Source organism: Protopterus annectens, chromosome 13.part0, assembly GCF_019279795.1.
Source record: "Protopterus annectens isolate FY-2018-M chromosome 13.part0, PAN1.0, whole genome shotgun sequence".
NCBI classification, from domain to species: domain Eukaryota; kingdom Metazoa; phylum Chordata; order Ceratodontiformes; family Protopteridae; genus Protopterus; species Protopterus annectens.
This window is the reverse complement of record NC_056747.1, coordinates 448,852,274-448,877,738: the sequence shown is the minus strand read 5'-3', so window position 1 is coordinate 448,877,738 and position 25,465 is coordinate 448,852,274. Positions and strand designations below refer to the sequence as shown.

Here is a 25,465-nt window from a genome sequence, read left to right as displayed (position 1 = left end):
AAGGTTTTGTTATTTTAGAGAGGGACAAGTATCAACAGCGATCTGAAGGTATCCAAAATGTTATTGATTCTAATGATGATGAATATCATGACTGTATTGTAAGTGCTCTTCCTGAAAATGATGTTCTGTATAACAGCAAGGAACTAGGAAGTGGTATTGAAGTCAGTGAAAGGGAACCATCCAAAATGTTATGTTCTACTAAAGGGGATGAAGAGCCCGTAATGGAACATGAAGTGTTAAAAAATGGGGGCTTTACGATATACAACTACACTGATATGGATATCAGTAAGGTCCACTTTGATTTATTCAGCAAGGGGATCAGTTTTGTCCCGAGTTATAAATTAGATATAACTCAGGTATTAGTGAACCTAAAGCTTTACACAAGGAAGTTAAATTTACATCTGTATTTTTCAAACCTAGGTGTGGGGATAGGTAACCCTAGTTTTTCAACTGGTGTTACAGTAATGAAAAGGAAAAGTACCTTTATGCCCCCCACAAATACTGACATTAATATATTTGAACAAATGGTCGAATGTGATTTTCGAAGATTATGTGCACAACAAAAGCAGATGCGGGATAATTTAACTATTGAAGAGAGGAAGGTTATTAGTGAACTAACGGTGACCAATGATTATAGATGTATGCGACCTGACAAGGGGGGTGGGATGGTCATCATGAGTAAAATGGATTACAATGGGGCTATGATGAAGATGTTAGGTGATGAAGGCACATATAGTAGAGTGTCAAGACATGAAATAAATAGGGCATACAGTAAGATTGATTTGTACCTTTTGGATGCGATTTACCAAGGAGCCATCAATGAAGATGAACTTGATTATCTTAGTGTTAAATTTCCAAAATTACCCATATTATTTGGAATTCCTAAGGTTCACAAGGGTGTTGACCATCTTACTTTTAGACCCATTGTCTCAGCAAGGGGATCTAAGACGGAACCTATGGCAGCCTTTGTGGACCAAGTTTGTAAGAAGGCACTTGTGGATACACCACACATTGTTAAGGATTCCTGGCACTGCCTGGAGAGACTTAGAGCAGTAAGTGAAGTCGATGTGGAGTCCTATGGTTTTTTAACCATAGATGTGGTGAATCTTTTTTCAACTATTCCCCACACTGAGGGGTTGGAATTATTTCACGATAGTTTAATGAGTAGTGCAAGTTTTGATTTAGAGAGGCTCAACATCTGTCTAGATTTTATGAGATTTATTTTGACAAGCAACTACCTAACATTTGAAGGAGAAATCTATCAACAGATCAAGGGGGTGGTGATGGGGGCCCGTTGTGCCCCGGTCTATGCCAACCTGGTCCTATTGTCATGGGAAAGATGTCATATTTTATCTTCAGTTTTTAGGGAGCACATTGTGTTGTACAGTAGGTTCCTTGATGACATCCTAATCCTTTGGAAGGGCACTGAAAGTGAAGTCATTGACTTCATGACACACATTAATCAAACTACTGAGTTTTTCAGATTTACATATACGTGGAATATGACATCAATTAATTATTTGGACATCTGTATTTCCAAACAAGAAGGGAAGCTTGTAAGTAATATCTATAGAAAACAGAGTTTTTCTAATTCCATGTTACATTTTAACAGTTGTCACCCCTTCCATCAGAGGAAGGGTGTGATTAAAGGGCAAATGGTCCGACTTTCAAGGTTGGTTAGTAACGACGAAACGTTTAAGAAGGAGATGTATACCTTGATAGGTTTATTTACTGAAAGAGGATATCCCCTGAATCTATTATTAAAAACAAAAAAGGAGATTTATAGGAAAAGAAAGACTGTGTATATTCCTATACTTAAGGGTTTAGACAACATGGCATTAGTACAAGGAAAAAATAAGGAAATGATGGATGTTGAGAAAGACAGTCTTACCTTCGTTTTGAAGTTCAACGATATGGCTAATGAATTTTGTAATAGTATAAGGATTAATTGGAATCACTGTATCAATGAACAAACAAGAAAAATGTTGGGAGGGAATCCAAAAATTGTCTATAGTCGAGGAAACAACATCAAAAATATTCTGGAAAGGGAGATTAAAAGCTACAATAGATCTAGGATGAGTAAGTGTGGAAATTGTAGCGCTTGTAGATTTATTGCTGAAGGGAGTTACACATGTGTAGGTGGTTACGGACGTACATTGGCATGCCCTGGTTTATGTAATTGTAACACAAGGAATTGTGTTTATGTAGCATCGTGTGCTTCCTGTGATGCTTACTATATTGGCATGACTACTCGTAAGTTACGAGAAAGAATTTGTGAGCACATTAGATGTATAAGGAACAGGGATGTGCACAATGCTTTATATTTGCACAGTGGGGTATGTAGTAACTTCACTAAATTTCTGTTTTTTATCATAGACAGGGTGATGCCTTTTACCCCTGGTGACATAAACAATAGGGTGGCAGTCCTGGAATCTGAGTGGCAGATGAGATTAAATGCCACCAGATTCCCTGGTTTAAATGACCATATTTCTTTAAAACCACATTTAAAGTTAAGAGCCAGTATAATATGAAGTGCGTATGATTGTACATGCTATTAATTATTAAGTATCAACTGTTTGATTTTGTGGGACAATATATGTACAGTAACCAGTTATGAATTCAGTTAATCAGTTAGTTTATTTATTTTGTATTTATGTAAATAGTTTAAGTATCTTATTGTATAATTGTGTATTTGTCAAGCAAAGTTTGGGATGGTTTTAATGGCATGGTTTTATATGTAGATATGAGGATATCAATAATAATAAGCACCTTCAGATCGTAAAATGTAATTGAATATTGAATATATTGTAGTTTATAATTTTGTATCAACACAAATGTATATACATATTTATATTTAAATAAGTTTTATATATACATTTATTCATTTATTTTTCATATTTTATTACATTATTTTTTATGTTTATTTTTCATGTTTATTTATTCCATTTATTGGTTGCTTGCACTTTTATGAGAGATATTCCTTTAAGGAAGTAATGGAATATTTAATTGACTGATTGTGTGAGTCATGGTGTATGGTTTGCTATTTAAGTATGGATGAATTAGTGTTTCAACAGACTCTGATGATACCAGTTTAACTGGTGAAAGCGCTTAGTCTGTATGTTTAACGTTGGAATAAAAGGATTTCGCTTTCGTGTGTTGGTGTTGGTGTTCCTGCATTCTGAAATTGCTGTTGTGGATTACTGTCTTTTTACACATATATATATATATATATATATGCCTACTATACATGTTCAAAATTTTAGAAAGCCAAAACCCATATGACCGAGACCATATGTTGACTCCTAAAATTTCGAATATATAAAAAAAATAAAACACACAACATAAACCTACTTTTTAAATGCTATGAGGGGGGCAACACCCCCCGTAACTTAAATATACCAACTCAGAGATTGCACTATAGTGCGGAAATAGAAATCTTTCCATTCTACACTATATGGAGATGCCGGTTCTGCATGGTTAGCATTTCAAATGTCAATCATATGGTCTTCGACACTGTGAAATGTGTAGGGGACCCATATATATATATATATATATATATATATATATATATATATATATATATATGTGTGTGTGTGTGTGTGTGTGTGTGTAAAAAGGTTTTTCAACCGCAAGTGAAGAGACAGTCTTTTTCAGAACAGAAAGTTATGGGAAGGAACTCAGACTCTTACCCCAACTTTATAGCAGAAACTACTACAGAACATACAATGAAAATCTTATAGTAGATCTACACATCTGTTCAATAGGCATGCCACGACATGGCTAATGATGTTGGGGCAAGTACCACTGGGTAACCCACTGTTAATGACATCATTGCATAACAAATCCCAGATTAAATAACAGTAATGTATTCCTGGCTGCATGGAAGCTAAATGGTAATCTAAACAGTCATTTCAAATAGTTCCAACCTAGCAACTGCAAATGCTATAATAAGTGTAGAGTGCAGCATCTCCAAGAAACCTGCAGCACCAATACTCATACAAGGGCAATTAGCTATTAGTTTCTCCACTGCCTGCTTCACTCATTGTAGGTTACAAAAAGAGAAAATATAAACACAAAACATAAATTAAATCATTAAGACAAACCTGCATCACAGCCCCATCCAAGGCTGCATATGCCTTAACAGCATGTTCAGGTATCATGTAAGTAATAAAGGCAAATCCTTTGGGCTTTTTAGTAAGATTGTCAATGGGAAAATGGATGTCTGATAATGGACCTGAAACAAGAAAATAAAGTAATATGGAAATAAATAAAGCAGTTTGTTTAAAAACGCAGGCATGTTTAAAGTCAATCAAGGTGCAAACGGTTCTACATTGTGCAATAACAATATACACGGTGTGTGTGTGTGTGTATATATATATCTATATATATGTATATATAACATAACACAAATACTTGCGAGAGATGCAGCTATTTAGCCAAACTGGAGGCTGAGCTCTCTCAACTCAGGACTGGCAAGACCAGACAGGAGGAGAAGGCAACTACACACACCACAAAACCAGCCTCACATAATGCTACCACACCACTGAATCAAACATAAACACACAGACATACTCGGAGGCTCAGAGTAAAAATTTACCTAAACAGCAGAGGCCTCCAAAGCAGACACCCAAACAACTGCTACCTCAAGAAACCCCACAAGCAACACATAAACCATAAAATCAGTGTGCAAAGCAGTCACAGCCCGTAAGGCCAAATACAACACCAAACATACTTGTCATAGGTGACTCCATAGTCAGACACACTGACGTCCCACTCACCAGGCTGAACAAGGAGAGGGTCACAGTAAGCTGCCTATCGGGCTAGAATCCGCCACATAACACAAGCACTGGTCACTCCACGGCAAGTACAAATATGACACAGTCATTGTCCATGCTGGTGTGAACGACCTGAGATGTACCTCCCTGGACTACATGAAAAGAGACAGAGGAGCTCTCTGATTATGTAGCCCAGGCAGGTATGACCCTGACCCTGAGCAGTATCCTTCCATCACCAAGAATGATGCCACAATATAGAGACAAGATGATCAGCTTTAACAATTGGCTTAATGTCTGGTGTCATTCAAAGGGGTCCAGTGTCTGTCTGCCTGGGATGACATGCTTGACAAGCCACGCTGCTTCGCAAGGGACGGCTTGCACCTGTCACCCCTGGGATTCCGGATATTGGCTAAGGCTCTTGCCACCCCCATAGTGCCTTTTTTAGGCAAGGCTCAAATTCTAAACCTACCACCCTAGAAAACAAATATGGGAAGAAACTGAGGGTAATGCTGCTCAGTGCCAGAAGTCTAAATCTCAAAATGCATGCACTCGAGGCCCTTCTCAGTATGGAGAACATCGATATCTGTGCTGTAACTGAAACCTGGTTCAAGGCTCCTGAGAGCACCCCGGCACTATTAGGTTTTACCTCATATCATGCGTTCCGGCCCCAAAACCCGGACCACACCACAAAAGGAGGGGGTGTATCCATATTCATAAAGGATACCCACACCTCCAAGTTGGTGGCAACGCACGAAGCTTCGGAAACCATCCAGGTGCAACTAACCATAGGCAAAACTGCTCTACAAATTGTAGCATGCTACAGGCCACCCTCTCAAACTCAGGAACCCCACACAGCCTTCCTGAAGACACTGGAGGGTATAAATGTATCTCCAAACACCATCATATTGGGTGACTTCAACTACCCGAATATAGACTGGAAACATTACTCAAGCCCTAACTTTCTAGCCCAACAGTTCCTGGAGTTCATAAATTCAAATGCCATGGAACAGCTAGTCACTGTTCCCACGAGAGGAGAAAATATACTAGATCTCATTATCACAAACATGGGGACAAAATGCTCCACACCAGAAGTATATCCCTCATTGGTGAGATCTGATCATAAACTAATCTCACTGGAAATCCACATCCCGCCCCCACCCCAAACAAAAAAGACCACAGTGAAGAACTTCTCTAAAGCAAACTTCACACTAAAGACTGGTGTGGTATCCTTCAAGGCCCCTGAGCCAGTGGAAACCACAACCCAAGCTGCGGAAGCCCTTACAAATGCCTTCTATGAACACCTCCAGGAATGCATGGAACAGGCAATCCCAAATAAAACCAAGACTCTTTCCACAAAGGGCAAACGTTCAGTCTGGTGGACCCCAGCCATTAACAAACTTTACAATAAGAGGAGAAAGCTATTACATGATAGAACAAAATCCATAAAAGGGAAGTTACCCCTGATCATTATTAGTAAAAAAATACGAGCACTCATAAAATCAACTAAGGCCAATTATGAGAGAAAAATTGCCATGGATTCAAAGGACAATCATAAGGCCTTTTTCAGCTATGTTAGGAACCTGGGTGGAAACTCCCAGATATGCTCAGAATTAGTCCAAAATGATACAAAAATCACTGAACCCACAGACATTGCCAACATACTGGCAGACAGGTTCAGTGCAAACTTCACCCCCCTAAAGGAGAGATAACTATCCCAGCAGAGTGTAGCCTCCCAGACATCTCAAATGCGCAGGTGAAAGCTGCTCTCTCTAAAGCTAAAAACACAGCATCAATGGGACCGGATGGTGTCCCCGGCTGTGTGCTACACGAGCTAAATGAGGAATTAAACCCGCACATAAGGCAGCTGTTTAATCTCAGCCTTACCACAGGATACATGCCCAAGGAGTGGCGTACGGCAACTGTGGTCCCACTCCACAAAGGTGGTGCCTCTACGGACCCTGGTAATTACCGCCCCATAAGCTTAACAAGTCTAGTCTGCAAAGCTATGGAGAGGATCATAATGGAGCTCATAAACAAAGATATAGGGGACTTGCAGACATTGGACCCAACCCAGTTTGGCTTCGTCAAGGGCAGATCATGCCTTTTGAACTTGGTCAACTTCTTCGAAACAGTCACCAAGGCCATTGATGAGGGAAAGGCAGTCCATACAGCCTACCTTGACCTTGCAAGGCTTTCGACACAATACCTCACTCGGGTATTGTAGAAAAACTTACCAGCTTAAATGTAAACCCATATGTCACAAGATGGGTTGCAAACTGGCTTAAGGACAGAACCCACAGGGTTAGAGTTGCTGGCGCTATGTCAGACTCCAAGCCGGTCACAAGTGGTGTCCCACAGGGCTCGGTCCTTGGCCCCTATTGTTCGGCATCTACTTCTCAGAAGTACAGGCCAACATGGGAGGACTTTGGCTGACAAAGTTTGCAGACGACTGCAAACTGGGCCATAGTGGAAAGTGCATCGGACACGGATATCCTTCAGAAGGGACTCACGGAAACAGATAGCTGGTGCCAGAGCCATGGCCTGAAGTTAAACGCCAAAAAATGTATAGTCATACCCTTCGGGAAAAACAAGGTAACCCCAAGCTACCATATAGGTGGCAATCCACTAAGCACAGAAGAGGTTATCAGGGACCTGGGGACCCAGGTTGACAGTGGCCTTTCTTTTGACACTCACGTTGCTAAAGTGGTTAGAAAGACCTTCTACATTGCCCACCTGATCATGAAGGGATTCACATCCAGATCTAGTGAGGTCATTGTTCCCCTGTACTCTTCACTCATCAGACCAATGATCGAGTACAATGCCCCAATCGGGATGTATCTCACCCGACATCTGCAGCAATTGAAGAGACCCCAAAAGTTCCTCACCAAAAGGATAAAGGGACTCCAAAATCTGTCATATGCTGCCAGATTGAAGAAACTCCAGCTCTATTCAGTCGCATACCGTCTGCTCAGAGGTGACATGTGCCTGACATACAAGGCCATGTCCAACCCGGAATTAATGGGCATGCTCCACCTCAAAAAATCCAAATCCACCAAAACCACTAGAGCAAGCGACTTAAACCTTAGCACGGATATAAATAGGACGTGCTGGAGGGATAAGATTTATCACTCAGAGACTCCCTATGCTGTGGAATAAAATCCCGGTCCATGTGAAGCAAAGCACCTCGCTGGCTCTGTTCAAGAGAAATCTTGACCTGTGGATGGGAGATCGTAGGTTTACCCCGGGAATCATCTCTGTGTCACTGCTGGACAGAGGCACAACAAACTAATGGGTACAGTATTTTTTCATATAAGGGGTGGCGTAAGCCACAAAACTTTGGGCTAGGCTTATAAATGCCTTAGGGCAGATAGCCTAGTATAAACCTATGAACCTATATGTATATATATATATATATATATATATATATATATATATATATATATATATATATATATATATATATATATATATATATATATATATATATATATATATATATATATATATCACATCATGCATTCTCAAGATCTGATTTAAATACTGCATGAAACCAAAGCACATTACTTAGTGTTCCTAAAGTATATCAGACAGATCAGGCAAGTCTTGTGGTCTTTGAAATCAGAATTTGCCAGACATGCATTTACCATATCATCTGCTATGAGGGAAAGGCTTCTACAATGAATAACTCTTGGTAGTTACTCATCTGATATCCCTTGCTCAGCACATTTCTGAATTCTCTCTCATTCCTGTGCTTGGTAGCACATGTGACTCCTACTAGCGAACACACTAAATTCATGAGTTAGAGTAGATGAGCATGCCAAATCCCTGTGCCACTCAGCTCAACTCCTGCTTTGACCTGGCAGACAAAAACTAAAAACACGACAAACAAGAAAATAATACACAACTGTCAAATTACAGGAAAATCCATCTACAGCTGCATGGTGGAGAGGTTGTCCCAACACCCTGGAATGAAACTTCCATCACAGATAAATTTGAAACATTTCTATTCTACGTGACTTCTGAAGACTTATGCTGTAGGTTATTTGCTGGAAATCATCTCAAGCAATGAGAATAAATCTTTTTAGTAATATCTAACTGATGCAGAAAGGTCTAAAGTTAAAGGTTCAGAAGGCTGAGTTCTGACACAGTTAAGGGCTAAAGGAGGCCCAGCTCCTGGAAACACAGTCCAAGCAATAACACCTGCTGAAGCTATAAACCAATGACAATATGTGATGCAGAAATATCTGCAAGAAAATTTCTGAAGCAAGCACTGTAAGGAAACACATGCCCTTGGAGAACTGACTTCTGGCTACATTTTCAATGAAAGATTAAGCTCTTCATGGTACAACACAAAGCTGATGGCAATGACCTTGGAAAGGATTTGTTTAATAAAGCAGTACAGGAGATCTTCCCTGTCATGGGATAGAAAATGCAGCCACCATCAACTCTCACTTGCCTAGATGAAGTGAGTAGAACTATGTATTCTATGTAAGCAAACAGAATAAATTCTGGGCTACCCCATTTCCAGTAGGTCATGTCTAGGCAGGATTACAAATGTGCTACTCAGAGCAAAGGAGAAGAGCTGTGCCTCCAAAAGTCAATCACATTCATTTCCCCAGGATGACAGTAGCTGGTAAGGCAATTCTAAATATCTACTTCACTGATGGACATACAAACCACTTATCTGTAGTTAGTACATACTGCCTTGCTTGTTTACATACCACATCCCAGCCTGATGGGCCAAATGAGGAAGGACAGGTTCTATCCTCAGATGACCTTCATGAGCCTTTAAGGCAAGGAACATTGTCCTTTGCTCCAGCTAGTCAATGTACTCTCCCGTTAATGTACTCTCCCTTGTGTGAATATACCTTCAGTATGAAGGCACTGAGATAGGCTTTTCAACTTAACATTTTCATGGTCAGGAACTGCAACAGGTTTTACTGCAGAAATGGAAAGCCTGCACTGGGATTGGTGAGAATCATCTGTAACACTACAGTTGGAAGGCAAAGTGTGTTAAAGTATGGTTGTTTTACAACCACTGATAGCTCAATGCCCATTTCACCAACCATAGCCACCAGCTATGTAAATTAAACTGTAAAGACCATGGATTATAATAAGGCACAAAAGGAACAGCAAGATCTAAGCAGGGACACTTAACTGCATCATTACTCAAGCTGCAAAGTCTCATCTTCTAGGTCATTTCTGCAAACAGGAAATGCTCAGCACTGAACAGCATTAATCTGTGGAGTACGCCTCTGAATAATCTTTCCCCAGTTTAAGGAGATCCTCAAGTTTGCCATTACAGTAGTATCCAAGCCACATATGTACCAAACTCCCTTAAAGGCCACCAGAAGCCAGTAAACCATGTAAGGCAACACAAATATATTTCACCTGTAAGACCTCTGCCAAAGAAATTGGTAGTTTAGTAAATTCTTGGTGTGCAGAGGACAGGCCAGGCTCTGTAGTGAAAGTGATGTCCACCCAGAGTAAACCAAAGTAATCCTGTATATTGAATTCATCAATCAGGTGGTTCTGAAACAGCACAGACAGACTCCACAGAATCACCGTCTCGAACTTTATATACTAAACGTGCACAGTGATGCTACTGAGGTCCTGGATGAGATAAATTATTTTATCCTCTATGGAAAAAAAAAGATGATTTAGAACTCATTGGTCTTTTGTCTGTGCCATCTTTGGTTCTTCATTACCCTCCTCAGGCCAATATGTAGCCTAAAATACAGTCTGACAGCACTTACAAAGTCACTGTGGAAGGGTCTGTGACCTGGAGAATCTGAATCTTTCCTGAGGAGCCTGAAAAGTAGAGGACAGGGACAAGCGAATATGGATAAGGATGGTGTTGGAGGGAGTTCCCTTATTCTAGGCATCTATGTGTCTCAAGTTGGAGAGGGTATGGGTGGCGATAATTAGGACTGCAACAATGGCCAGGCTCAAAATCTACTGTTATGTTAAGTCATATAAATAAATGTACTTTACTCTGTCACATATCGCCTACTCAGAGGCGATCTCTGCCTAACATACAAAGCTATGTCAAACCCAGAGCTGTTGGACATGCTCCACTTAAAGAAATCCCAATCCCTCCGAGCTACATGCTCTAGGGACCTAAACCTTGTCACTACAATAAACAGAACATGACGGAGGGATAGATTCCGGTCCCAGAGACTTCCCACACTCTGGAACAAACTACCTATCTATATCAAACAAAGCTCCTCATTAGCACTCTTCAAGAAAAATCTTGATGGTTGGATGGGAGATAGGATAGTCACCCCGGGATCACGTCTGTGGCTCTGCTTGACAGGGGCACAGGAAAATAATTTTCTTGGGTGGCAAAAGCCAGGGTACCGTGTGGCTAGGCTTATATAGGCCCTAAAGCCAATAGCCTAGTACCTACCTATGAACCTATGTTCTTCATGTGGGTCGCTGCTGCAGTCATAACATTGTGGAAGATTCCCAAAGGTTTTCTTTCACAGCTGAGGGGCTGGCTTCCCTGCTGAGATGAAGAGTAAAACATGTCCTTTTGAATGGCACACGAAAATCTATCTTTTCCTATTGAGACCATATCCAACCTTTACTGCTTTGAGGATGTATGGACAGAGGACTTACTGACAGCCTCCAGGATCTCCAGAGTACTATTCCCTTTAAGAAATACAGTGGTAGCTGCTATGGATTTTCTTTTTGTTTTTGCTCTATCTCCCTGCAGCTATCCATCAGCTACCACCAGCTCCTCTCCTCGTTCACTGGGTCAGCCAGTTCAGCCTTAGCATCAGACACACTCAACCAGACCCACATTCAGAGCAAATTAGAATATCAAAGATTCTGGTTGAGCATCATAGTGCTGCTGAGAAATACACCCAACTCCCTCTCACCCTAAGGCAGCTTTGTGAGCTGTGTAATTGCTGGCTTCAGGAGGTGTATGCATGCTTTAGTGACCATTTGCAGACTCCTGACCAAGCAGAATACCCCAGGGCTCTTAACACTGCTACTGCAGGAAGCTTATGCTACCAACCCCAACCTGAAATGGGTGAGCAATGGACATTCATCCATATTCACCCCCAATCTAGTCCACTCATGGCCAATACTACTAATCAATCACAGGATGTGTGGTGCTACAGTAAGTGTTTTATCCCTCTGCATCAAGGGGCTGAATTACTGTTTTGTCTTTTGTTGAATGGGATCTGACTCACTCCTTTAGGACCCTTCCATGAACCTTGTAACACAAATTTATACAGTGTGATAGCCATTAAAATAACAATTTTTTTAACTAGCAGCCTTTGTTTGTTTTCTGCAAAGGAGACAACTATCCTGAATTTCTGGTAGCCTAGTAATATCTCAGTTGCTTATATAGATCTAAAAAGTGCAAAATAATTTCCTCCTTTATTCTGAGGTTTAGAAAAACAAAACACACACACACGAAGGACTGCTGGTACAAGGCAATGCAGGAAAGTGGGGTTAGTGCTCAGGATCACCCCATTTTATGGAACATCAGACACTAAACTTTGCAAATTCAAGCCTGGAGTTGCAAAACCATCCTAGCTGAGAAAACAATAATAAGGAATATAGTTTTCCAGGACAAAAAATTAAGGGGTACTGAAGAAACTGTCTCAAATGCTGGTTTATCCAATACAAATGTCAAATCCCCGAGTGGAGCAGGTAATACCTGGGAAGCCTGAGGTGCAGCATATAATTGTAGAATTGTTTGACTATTGGTCTGAATGCCAGCAGGGGATGTAAGGGCAGGCAGAAATGGCTGCAAGATGTTAACATAGGTGTAAGCTAAGCCAGTGGAGAAGAGCTCTGACAAATATTGCACAAATGTTGGTATGCCCATCTGTTTTGACTGCTATTGCTCATTTGGCACCAGTGGGAGAATCTTTTACACTTATCTAATTTCTGGTCCCTGATCATCTTGTCTCCTTATAATTTTTAGTAGGTTCAGAGAACAAAGTCACTGAAAAGGTAATGTCATATCGCTCAAGCAGCTAGTTTTAATGTGGACAGACTGTGGTGTCTAGGGCCCACTACACTGCATCAGAAGGTTCACATGTTATGGAAGCAGTACAATCTTTTCCATTGCCTTCTAAAACAGTCAAAAGAAACAATGCTGCCTTGGCCAGAAATGGCCAGTCTGGAGCATTGCTGGCCTCTTCATTCAGCTTTTGAACTAACTCAGAGCAACAATACTGGAATAAATGCATAGAGAGAGAGAGAGAACCATCCAGTTCAAGAAGAAGGCATCTACTGCAGAACTTCCTTAACTGTGGCTTTTGGAGAAGTAAGAGTCCATCTCTGATATCTGCCATATGTTTGTAAAGTCCCGGAAGGTTTTCCCTGTAACATCAACTTTTGTGGATCCACTGCAGTCTGGCTCAACTCATCTGCCATAGACCTCTTATATGTGGTGCTATACAAGTTTTCTGAAACATGCTAGATTCCAGTGCCTGCTTCCAAGCATGCCTGGCCAACCTGTAATGATGATTACAGTGTGGCTTCCCCCCCCCATCTGTGCATGCACCACATAATAGTGGCACCACCTGCTGTGAAATTCAGTGCCCCAGGTTAACAGACTGTCTTTGGTGAAGTCAATAAAGGCTGGAATGCAGACATAACTTTATCGATGGTTACATATAATTTCTTCTCCCTAGAACGCCAGGCACCTTGCACTTTGAGTTCAATGTCCAAAGTACCTAAAGTCAGGAAATGATTGAGGATAAGCTGCCTGAAGGGCACACCCTCAATATTTTGCAGGTCATCATTTTAGCTCCCTCCTTATACAGCACAGGACTGCTGTGGTGCACTCAGTGGACTGAGAAACTGATCCTAATTATTCTTTACAAACACTGTAGTTCCCTCATGTGCAATCTTGTCAGGAACAACAATAAAGTCAAGGTCACGTGGCCTAGTATGCTCAAGAACTACCTAACCAACAAGCACAGCCTTTTCGGACATTTCTGAAACATCCTGAATGAAGGCAGGTGGGACTATGTCTTCTGCAGTAAGCTTTGCTAAATTTTTATGCAACAGTGCCCCCAACAGACTACCTTTCTGGCTAGGTACAGATTCAATTTTTATTCACTGAGACAAGACAGTGTGCACTTTACTGCCCTCTGCATCTCTACCTGGATCTGCACCTGTATCACTTATCTAAGTATGGATAAACAGATACTCTTGGTCCTACAGTGTGCTATGACGGGCTAGACATTTTGCACTCTGTAGGCTTAGACTAATGAACTTACAGTTAAAAATGAAGTGATATGCCCTCACCACAAACCTCAGACACTGACTTTAACCCAAATTGAGATGTGGAACAAGGAATCTGAGTTCTCACGTTAACAGAACAGCCTGAGGAACTTTTAAATCTTTAAAAACTTATTTAATCTTGACAAATCAAATGAGTCTTCAAGACTGTCTGTCCTAGATATGAGCAGCAGCTCTGAAAAGAACCCTTTTGACTCCTGCTCTCAGGGGACATGTTCTATGGCTCCCTGTATTAACATCTCTGGTAGGAGAGAATGAACATGGTGTTATTTTTTCCGGGGTGGGGGCAGGGCTCTTTTTGTGGTTTGGCCAGAAACTGAAGCTTGCAACCTCTGGAGACACACTGTAGAACCCACCGATCTTTGGTTAAATCTGACCAATGTTGGTAACAACAGGTCAACTGGCATCTTATCTTGGTGCAAGTAAGAAAAAGAGGAGTGAGGGGGCAGGGGCCACAGGGGTGGGGATATGGAGAAGGCATTTCATAGAATCACAGCTGCTCTCTTCTGTGATCTTGGTCCTGAAGGCCCTCCGACCTCTGTCCTCTTACTACCATCATCTCTTCTGAGTGGCCTTCTTACCCTTCAACTATTCACCCTTTCCCTGCTGCCAGAATTAACAGTCTTGCTTGGTTAGTTTCTATTGTATTTTGGAACTGGGTGGTAGCAAGTGCTTCAACTCTGGATTTTCCTTGTCACTCATTCCTCAGAAGATTATGTAGGAATGGATCCAAAGAGAAACTGTCTATCTAAGGGAGCAATAAGGTGTAGCACATTTATATCACTGTGCAGAGGCTGAGTCCTCAGCCAAGAATGCACTGGATACCTGAGCCTGTAGAAGCAGGCAGACATGCTGCATCTACAATATCATACCCATCTGTAAAGCATCCTGGACTTGGCAGTAGGTAGAAGCCATCAACATTTTTTACCACACTAACCCAAAATTATCCTGGAGTTTATTGAAAATTTATTGCTGACATGTCAAAATGCTGGTCTGGCAAGTTAAGGCCTTAAAGGCTAAGGATGCTTAAGTATAAACTATTTCCAAATTTGTCAAGAAATTTGCTTTCCCTGTCTCTGGAAAGAGTACTGTGCTCAGAAGCTAGTCTTATCCCCTTAGCAGGCTTCAATGACTCTGTATCGGAGTAGGCTACAGGATTTTAGTACAACAACGTATGAGAGTTTTGCACCCTAAAAAAGCGAAAGGCTGTCAAACCCTCTTAGGGTAGCAGGGTGTTGGGAGTCAGGCTCCAAGCAAGTGGTTTCAAAGATATGCAAGAGTGTGTCTTGGACTAGTACAATAGCTACTGGTTTGGGAGTCCCCAGTCCAAGATGGCCCAGATTGTCTCTCCTGGGAAGGAAAGGGACTCATGGCATTGTCAATAACGTTTCCTCATGACATCAAAGGTACTCTAAATGACAGCTCCTGAGAGGGTAAGAAAGAGGCTTCAGTATCTTCAATATCCAATTCACAGGCAAGCAGGGAGGACATCTAACACTTGTCATCCATATTCTCCTCTTCCTCAGAGTTGGACGAGTCTTCATCCCTGGGGTTTCTTCCATTTTGCTTTTTTTTAAATTTCTCCAAATCTTTTGGGTTTCTGATAGCATGACAGGAATGGACCCCATTCCTAAGTCAAACTGCAATTAAAGTTCATGAAATTAGTATTGTTTCACTCTGATGTCGGACAAAAGTGCTCTTTGCAGCACCTGCAATGTGCCCAGTAATGACTCCTCCTGTAATTCGTATGGAGTTACGTGTATTGGTAGCATATCTAAATATGACTGTAAACTCTTTTATAAGACCCATTGTTCCTACTACTATTGTAACTATCTGGGTATCTTTCTTCCACATTGTCTCGTTTCTGCTTGCAAATCCTGGTATTTTATGACTTTGTGTCTCTCTGTGCGCAGGACACTGTAGTCACTGGGTGTGGCAATTTCAATGATCAATGTTACTTTTGTCTTCTTTTCTTGGACCACTACACATCTGTTTTTCTAGCATCTATCGTTTGAACTGTTGGTAATGGATGATCCCATATGATGTAAACTTCATCTTTTTCTATGATGCTTTGTGGCTCATGTTTCCAGTGTTTTTCAGCCACTTCAATACCATAATGTTTGCACAATCCCCAGTGCAGCAGTCTCGCCACATTATTATGCCTTTCGGTATATAGTCCTTCTGCCATTAGTAAGTCACAACCAGTAACGAGGTGTGCAACTGTTTCCAATTTTGTTTTGCAAAACCTACATTTGTCTGTTTCTCCCACATGTTCAATGGACTTTGTAAAAAGTACAGTTTTGTACCTACCATAAATGTAGATGTCCGAGAGGTATGCATCTGCAGTCTTAACAAATGGGTTGTCCTGGCCTCAGGCAGCCCTTCGGTCGGCCGGATTCTAAAGCCTGGGTCTGGCCTCGGCTGATGTCGCACTTCACCCGACGTCATAGCTGCAGTTCAGCGGGTATAAAGGCATCAGCCGACGCCATTTTCCTCAGTGTTTCTTGCCCCAGATGCCAGGAGCCCTCTAGGAAGGCTAAATTAGGATAAATGCAAATGTTTCCAAACAAGAGAGAGCAAACAGAAATAAACAAGTATATACATATATACAAACAAATACACCATAAGAGATTCCCCCAGCTAGCTACAAGATGGGCAAATACCCTAGGAGTACCACAGAGGGGAAGGAGGGTGGGTAATCCTGACTGCAGATGCATACCTCTCGGACATCTACATTTATGGTAGGTACAAAACTGTACTATGTCCTTCAAGGATGCATCTGCAGTCTTAACAAATGGGTAGAATACCATAGCCAAACTGGGGGAGGAGGTAATAATTAGATTATGGTGTAGTTAAGATCCCTTGCAAAACAGCAGTGGCAAAACCTGCTCGGGATCTGGAGTATAAGGGTAGATTATAATGCTTGGCAAATGTATGCACGGAGCTCCAAGTAGCAGCCTCTAAAATGTCTTTGGTAGCCACTCCTCGTAAAAAAGCTGTAGTAGTGGCTGTAGCCCTTGTGGAGTGGGGTCTGATGTTTTCTGGAGTTGTCTTTCCATGGTAAGAGTAACAAAATCTAATGCAATTTCCTAACCACTTTGAGATTGTCTGTTTTGAAATTGCTTTTCCTTCGATTCCTGTTGCATATGCTACCAGTAGCTGGTCAGTTTTTCTATTGCTCTTGGTTCTGTCCAGGTAGTAGCACAATTGCCTATGTACATCCAAGGTATGTAATAATCTTTCTCCCCTGTTCTGTGGGTTGGGGAAGAATGTAGGTAGGTGGATAGCTTGGTTTAGAGATACCCTGGAGACCACCTTTGGCATAAAAGTAGGATTAGTTCTCATGGACACTCTATCTTGATGGAAGATAAGGAAGGGCTGTACTGCCATTAATGCCTGTAATTCAGAAACCCTTCTTGCTGAAGTGATTGCAAGCAGGAAAGCAGTTTTCCATGATAAGTACTGTAATTCTGCTGTTGCTGCTGGTTCAAAAGGAGGGAGTGTCAACTTTTCCAGCACAAAGTTCAAGTCCCATGCGGGTAATGGTGGCTTCCTTGGTGGCTTTACATTTTTAATTCCTCTCAGAAACTGCCTGAGTAGAGGATGAGAGAAGACTGGAGGGTCCATGTTGTATTCTGCTGAAATAGCTGATGCATGAATCTTAATGGAAGAATAGGACAGGCCATTGTGGAAAAGTTCTGCCAAGTATTCCAGGATGTTAGCCATGTTTACCAGTGACAAATCTTCTCCTTTAGCTGCACTCCAAATGAGATATCTCTTCCATTTTGCTGAATAAGTTTTCCTTGTTGAGGGTCTGCGAGCCTCCAAGATAATGTCTTTAGCCCTTTGAGATAAATCTGGGTTATTTTGTCTTATGCAATGTTCCAGGCAGCTAGCTGCAACGTTTTCAAGTTTGGATGCAGGGTTTTGAAGTTGTTCTGTGTTAGCAGTAAGGGAACTAGGGGTAGAGGCCATATTTGTTCCCGAGACATACTCCTCAGTAATGGGTACCAATGCTGCCTCGGCCAGTCTGGAGCTATCAGGATGATCCTTGGGTCTTCTTTGATCTTCAATAGCACCTTGTGCATCAAAGGAAGAGGTGGGAATGCATATGCTGTCAGGTTTTCCCAACTGAAAGACAGGGAGTCCACCTTCCAAGCCAGAGGGTGATATGTCCTTGTGCAGAATTTTTTCAATTGGTGGTTGTGTGGGGATGCGAATAAGTCTATTTCTGGTAGTCCCCATTTCCTTGTAATGGATTTGAAGATGTCTGGATGCAGCATCCATTCGTGGGCATCCATGGTAGTTCTGCTTAGGATGTCTGCTAGTATATTTTCTTTTCCTGGTACAAATATTGCCTGGAGCTGAATGTTGAAGCTCAGGGCCACATTCCAGAGGTCCATTGCCATCCGGCATAGAGGGTATGAATGTGTGCCTCCCTGTTTGTTGATGTACCACATAACTGTGGTGTTGTCCGTCCTTATCAGCAATTGACCCTGTTGAAGAAACGGTCTGAATGTCTGAATTGCCAGTTTTACTGCCAGCATCTCCTTTTGATTTATGTGTAGGTTCAGCTGGTCTTGAATCCATAAGCCTTGTATGCACTTGTCCAGCATGTGTGCCCCCCAACCGAAGTCTGAGGCGTCTGTGGTGATAGTCTGGCTTGGTTGAGGGCTGTGGAAGGGCAGTCCTTTGTTCAATTGACAGGCCTGAGCCTACCATTGCAATTCTTGCTTCAGGCATGGAATTACTGGAATTTGGGTTTCTAGGCTGTGCTCGTGCTGAGACCATAAATTCCTTAGGTACCATTGCAACTTCCTCATATGTAGTCTGGCATGTGGAATCAATATTATGCAGGATGCCATGTAACCCAGGGCTTGCAGGACTTTCCTTGCTGTTAGCTGGTTCTGCGTTGTTAATGCCATGAAATAGAGAGGAAGGTGCTTCTGCTTTTCTGCTGTGAGGGATGCCATTTGATTTGATGTGTCCAGTTCTGCACCCAAGAAAGTTATCCTCTGGGATGGTATCAGCCTTGACTTTTTTATATTGACTGTGTATCCCAGGGCTTGTAGCAGATGAATGACCTTTTTCAAATCTTTTGCTAATTTGTTTTGTTGTCCGCTTGTAACAGGCAGTCGTCCAGGTAAGGGTAAATTTGAATTCCCTGAAGCCTGCAATGAGCGATTACTGATGCCAGGCATTTCGTGAATACTCTGGGCGCAGTAGATAAGCCAAAGGGCAATGCTGAGAATTGATAATGCTCTGATCCTGCAAGAAATCTGAGGTATCTTCTGCAATTTGGTCGTATGGGGACGTGCAGGTATGCCTCCTTGAGATCTAGAGTTACCAGCCAAGACTCCTTGCCCAGCATGGGAAGAAGCTGCTGTAGGGTCAGCATCTTGAATTTTGGAACAATGAGATATGTGTTCAGAGCGGACAGGTCTAGAATAGGTATCCATTGGTTTTCTTTTCTTGGCACCAGGAAAAGTCTGGAGTAAAATCCTTGCCCTTGTTCCATAGACGGTACCTTTTCTATAGCTCTCATCCTTATTAAGTTGTCTATTTGTTCTAGAGCTTTTGTCTTTTGATTTGGAGGTAGGTTTGGCATTCCTCTCTTCATTGGTAGAGTATGGAAGTGAAACCTGTAACCTTTGTCTATTGTCTGTAAAATCCATTTGTCTCCTGTGATGAAATGCCAGTTTACTGAAAATAAGGCTAGCTTTCCACCTAAGGGTGCATCTAGTTGTTCCCTGGTAGGCGGTCTCAGAGCCAAGTCACTGTGATTGTCCTGTGGAAGTGGTAGTGGCTGGATCTGTGGCAGTACTTCGCTGGTTGTTAGGCTGCCACTAACGTCCCCTGTAGGCACCTCTGGATTGACCCCTGCCTCTTGGGCGCCTATTCCTGCCTCTCTGTGCTCTGGTGGTGTCTGGAAAGGACCAATTCTTGGAAGGCCAGTTCCTACTAAACCTTGGAGGCTGGACTTGTAAGAAATCCTTGACTGTCTGGACAGATTTTGCTTTCTCTTCCACCTTCTTCAGCACCTGCTGTGCAGGTGAGCCAAACAAATTATGCTTATCCATGGGAGCATCTAGGAGCTTTGATTTTACATGGTCTGGTAAGGACTGCTCTTTTAACCATGCATGCCTTCTGATCACTGTACCAGTCATAGCTGATCTAAAGGAAGCCTCCAGTGCATCATAGCCGCATTTTAAGGAATGATTACTGACCTGCTGTATGTTATGTACCATTTCCTGAAGAGACTTTTTGTCTAATGGTTCAGGCGAGGACAACTTTTTAGTTAACTGGGAAGGGGAAGTAAGGAACTACAACGGGAAGGACACGGGAGCTATACCCAAGAAAAATGCAAACCCGTTGACCAGTTTGCAAGGTACTGTTTGCTCGCAATCTTTCACTAAAAAGAAACCTACAGCTGAATGGCTCAAACGAGACTTTCAATTTAAAGTGAATTATAACAATAGTGTTGGTTGTGATGATAAGGAGACTTGTGCAATGAAAATTTCTAGATTGGACAAAATGTTAATGAAATATAGAACTTTAAGTATTGAAAATGCTTATTTACATGAATGTTTAGAGAGGGAAATTGTCCCTAAGGGTTTACGGGTATTTAAATACCCGAACAATGTACAGATAGGATCTCACTTTCATGAGTGTTTGATCAAAGTTTTTAATAACTGTGGGTTGGAAGTTATTAAGTTAATTGTAGAAGAAAATAATAAAAAACAAATTGAGTTGGGGAACGAAATAGCAACTTTGGACGCTTGCATAACCACTGATTTAATTCATGGTATCAAAGAGGAAAATGAGAAGTATTTTTTAATGAGAAAGGAAATAGATATAAAGTGTGACGAGGTGATACAGCGAAAGTTGGGGAAACTGAAAAGGGATGTTATGGAATATGAGAACCATACAAGTTACCCTAAACCATATTTTCAGACAAACAATAACACACACAAGGGGAAAAGGAATAACAATAGAAGGAATGTACAACATACAAATAGGTATGGGTCTAGAGAGGAAAATATATGGAATGAAGAAGGTTATGACAATGATTTTCCCCCCATACAGAATGGGGGGATTATAAATGAAGGGAATAATAATTATTATAGAGAAAATTTTCAGAATTGGGGGGGGGGGAGAGGGCAGAGGAGGTATCAATAGATACCCCAAACCCTGAGGTAACTGACATTTTTTCTGGAGACAGAGAATAATACAGTCAAACACACCTATCATAATTTTACTATTTACAATTTTAGTTCTCTTATATTAAACCCCAATCACTTTTCATTACTTAGTAAAGGTTTAAAATATATACCTAACAGAAGAGGGGATTACACGCGCACCATTTTGGATGTCAAGTTGTTTTCGAGGAAGATCAATTTGGAGATCATGGCTTCCAGGATGGGCTTTAAAAGAGAAGGAGGTGGAGAGAATATGTTGAGGAGAAAGTCCATTTATAACCCCCCATTAATCCCTCAAATAAAGAACTTCGAAAATATTATGGTTGACTCAGTGAGGAAAAAATACAATGCAAACTGGGTACAACATAATCTAAGCAAGAAAGAGAATGAAGTTTTAAAGGAATTAAGTAGTAATGCATCTTTGAGGGTTATGAAACCGGATAAGGGTGGGGGGATAGTAATTATGGATAGAATTTTGTATGAAGGAAAAATGAACACCATTCTAAGAGATGAAAAGAAATATACAGGAGTATCATTAAATGAAATTAATGTGGCTTATCACAGGATTGACTCTATTTTGCAAGATCTCTTGGTAGAAAATGTAACAGATGAGAAAACTTATAAATATTTAGAAGTAAAGAAACCTAAGATAGCTACCATATTCGGAATACCGAAAATTCACAAGGATATGGGAAACCCACCCCTCAGGCCTATAGTTTCGGCTGAGGGCTCAAAAACTGTCCCCCTAGCCAAGTTTGTAGATTTCAAGACCAAACACATCTGGGTTAACAATAAATTAATTTTGAAAGATTCCTGGGATTTCCTGGGGGAATTAAAGCAGGAGAAGTATAGAGATGACATCAAGTTTATTACCATCGATGTTATCGATTTGTTTGGTTGCATACCACACTTGGAGGGTATGAATTTTTTTGAAGAGTCAGTGTTTGACGATGACTCATTAAGTCTAAATGATAAGATAGCGAGTGTGATATTAATGGACACAGTCTTAAAATATAACTTTATTATGTTTGATTGCGAATATTATAAGCAGAAGACTGGGGTATCCATGGGGGCTTGTGCTCCCCTTACGTTTCAACATCGTACTCCAAATGGGGAAGAGCAATTTATCACCAAGTGCAAATATAAGGAATTTTGGACTTTATACCATAGATTCTTAGACGATATTGTTATTTTTTGGATAGGAAGTGAAGAAAGCTTTTTGGAATTTATGGAATATATTAATCAAACTACCAAATTTCTGAAGTTCACCTATACTATCAGTACTGAGTCCCTGAAATACCTGGATATAGAAATATATAAAAGGGCTGGAAAATTCGAGAGTAAGATACACAGAAAGGAGACTTATGTGAACTCGTTTTTACATTATGATAGTGCACATCCCCTATAACAGCAAGAAGAATATTGTTAAAGGACAATTTGTTAGGGGCTCTCGAATGACATCCAACAATATTGATTTTCAGGAAGAATGTAAGATATTATACAATATGTTCAAAGAACGTGGTTACCCAGATGATTTTGTTAATAAGTTAAAAAGTGAAGTAGAGGAAGGTAGGTTGGGTAGATTTGAACCTATATTAGGCAAGGGGGACAAGCAAAATTCAGGATCAGGGTACAACTTGGAAGCAAAAAATAAGAAGAGTGACCAAGATATTTATAGGAGAAGTCTGGTTGTAGAATATAATAGTTCCAACAAGAAGTTAAAGGATTTTTTCACAAAAGAATGGAATAAGTTTAGTATCTTAACAGATATAGAAGAGATACCCAAGATGGAACCTAAGATGGTGTTCAAAAACCCACCAAATATAGGTAAAATTTTAGAAAGGAGGAAAGAAGTATTTGGGGATAGAAATACTAGAAGGTGTGGGACATACAAATGCGGAAGATGCCAACAATGCCCATACATAATGAATAAGGCAGAAATATATTTAGAGAGTAGAAAGAGAAGGATCAGAAGCAGGACACACTATAATTGTGACAGCAGAGGAGTTGTTTATATTGCAATTTGTCAGATATGTCAGTCATTCGTGGGTAAAACCAGAGATGCTTGAAACGAGAATATACTTAACACAGTTACATTCTGAAAGCTAAAAGCACTAATGCACTTTATAAACACAGTAATGTATGCCCTGCTGCTAAATATGAATTTTTCGTGTTGGACCAGGTTAAACCAGACATCAGGGGGGGTCCTTGGGAGGACATCCTAGAAAATAAGGAATTATGGTGGCAGGTTTACCTGGATTCCAACACAAGTCCTGGGATCAATGCCTTCCTAACTATAACACCTTTACTAAAAATAAGAGCCAATAGATTATAGAGTAGTTTGGAATTTGGCCACAAGATGGCAACATATTCGTATGAAAGTTTCAGTCCCACACTATATATTTTTAGGATTTTTAGTATCAAGTATTTGTATTTTTATTTATAATTAACTATTTGAATACAAGTTCTTTTAAAATTATTTTATTGTTAAGTATTTATGGTTACAAATTTGTTGTTGAGTACATATATTTATATTTACATTTACATTTAAATAGTTTTTAATAAGAAGCACTAAGCACTTTAATGTGAATGGTATTAATATTAATGTATTAAATGCATAGATTGGTGTGTTTGAACTAATTGTTAAGTATTTGGACCAATGAAATGAATTTTAATCAAACAGTTTAGTATTTAAATGTGTTGTTAAGGTTATTAGATTGTCTGATGAAGTCTTTTTGACGAAAACGCAGTATTTTGTGTGTATGGAAGAGCGTTCATTTTATCTTGTCGCATTTTCTGGTTCGAGTGCAATATTCGAGTGGAATTTACTGTGAATAAACACTTTTGGATCACCAACAGCGTGCCCAGGCACTTTTATTGGATTTATAGGTGTCTGGAAAGGACCAATTCTTGGAAGGCCAGTTCCTACTAAACCTTGGAGGCTGGACTTGTAAGAAATCCTTGACTGTCTGGACAGATTTTGCTTTCTCTTCCACCTTCTTCAGCACCTGCTGTGCAGGTGAGCCAAACAAATTATGCTTATCCATGGGAGCATCTAGGAGCTTTGATTTTACATGGTCTGGTAAGGACTGCTCTTTTAACCATGCATGCCTTCTGATCACTGTACCAGTCATAGCTGATCTAAAGGAAGCCTCCAGTGCATCATAGCCGCATTTTAAGGAATGATTACTGACCTGCTGTATGTTATGTACCATTTCCTGAAGAGACTTTTTGTCTAATGGTTCAGGCGAGGACAACTTTTTAGTTAAATGGTCTAACATAAATTCCTGATACTGAATCATGTGGAATTGACAGTTTAAGGCCCTAGCCGAAAGAGTAGCAGAAGTATATTTTTTACCCCATCTCTCTAAGGCCCTAGATTCCCTTTCAGAGGGGAGGGGGTTTTTGGCAGAGGTAGCTGCTACAGCCTTGGGTCCCTGTGAAATAGTTTCAGGATCTGCAAAAGGAGCCTTATACAAATGATAATGAGTGTCCGGAACCCTGTAGTACCTGCCGGAGGAAGAGAATCAGGGGCAGTACAAGCATCATTAAATGCATCATCCACAACAGTAAGTACTGGAGGAATGGCTAAAGGCCTATGCTGTGGCAAATGCAAAAAGGTCCTAAGCCTTTTCCTAGAGTCTGAAAAATCCTGGCCCTGCCATTGAAATTGTTCCCTCATAGCATGCAAGGTTTCCCCAAAAGAAAATTCCTCAGGCGGAGAGGCAGAAGGGATGGAGTCTTCTGCATCAGAGTCCTCATAAGGAGAATAAGGGCCTTCTGGAGGGTTTGTATTTTCTGAATCATCAGAAGAGTAATCTGAAGAAACTGGCTCAGGGGGCTCTGCTCTAGGCCTCTTCTCTGGAGGTGGGTGAGAGGCCCTGTCAGGGTGAGGTTGGGATCCCCTGATCAAAGAGATGAGATCCTCTGCTAGACTAAGCATTTGAGTACTAGAGCTAGGCCTGTGAGAGGGGGTCTTAGTAGGCACAGCCTTGGTAGATTTTGCTGCTTTAGCCCAGGCAAAAGCCTTAATCGACATGGATGCAGGGGGCCTAGCAGCTCCACGTGCAGGAGTGGATATATCTAAAGGGATAGTATCAGATAAATCCTGTGAACCTGTAAGAGCAGGTGGAATTTCCGTAGCAGATTCAGCCATGCTGGATGAGGCCTCGGTGGGAGGCAAGCTGGCCGGTTGAAGAACCGAGGGCTTGGTTTCAG

At 41.0% G+C, this 25,465-nt stretch overlaps 1 protein-coding gene across 1 annotated transcript in view; it reads right to left on the bottom strand.

The window, feature by feature from the left end:
* RBM19 (RNA binding motif protein 19) overlaps positions 1 to 25,465 on the bottom strand; it is a 1,836,515-nt gene that overhangs the window by 861,199 nt on the left and 949,851 nt on the right. The window contains exon 9 of the mRNA XM_044054094.1: positions 4,104 to 4,234. Within this exon, the coding sequence (XP_043910029.1) occupies positions 4,104 to 4,234 (131 nt within the window). The remainder of the gene's footprint in view (positions 1 to 4,103; positions 4,235 to 25,465) is intronic.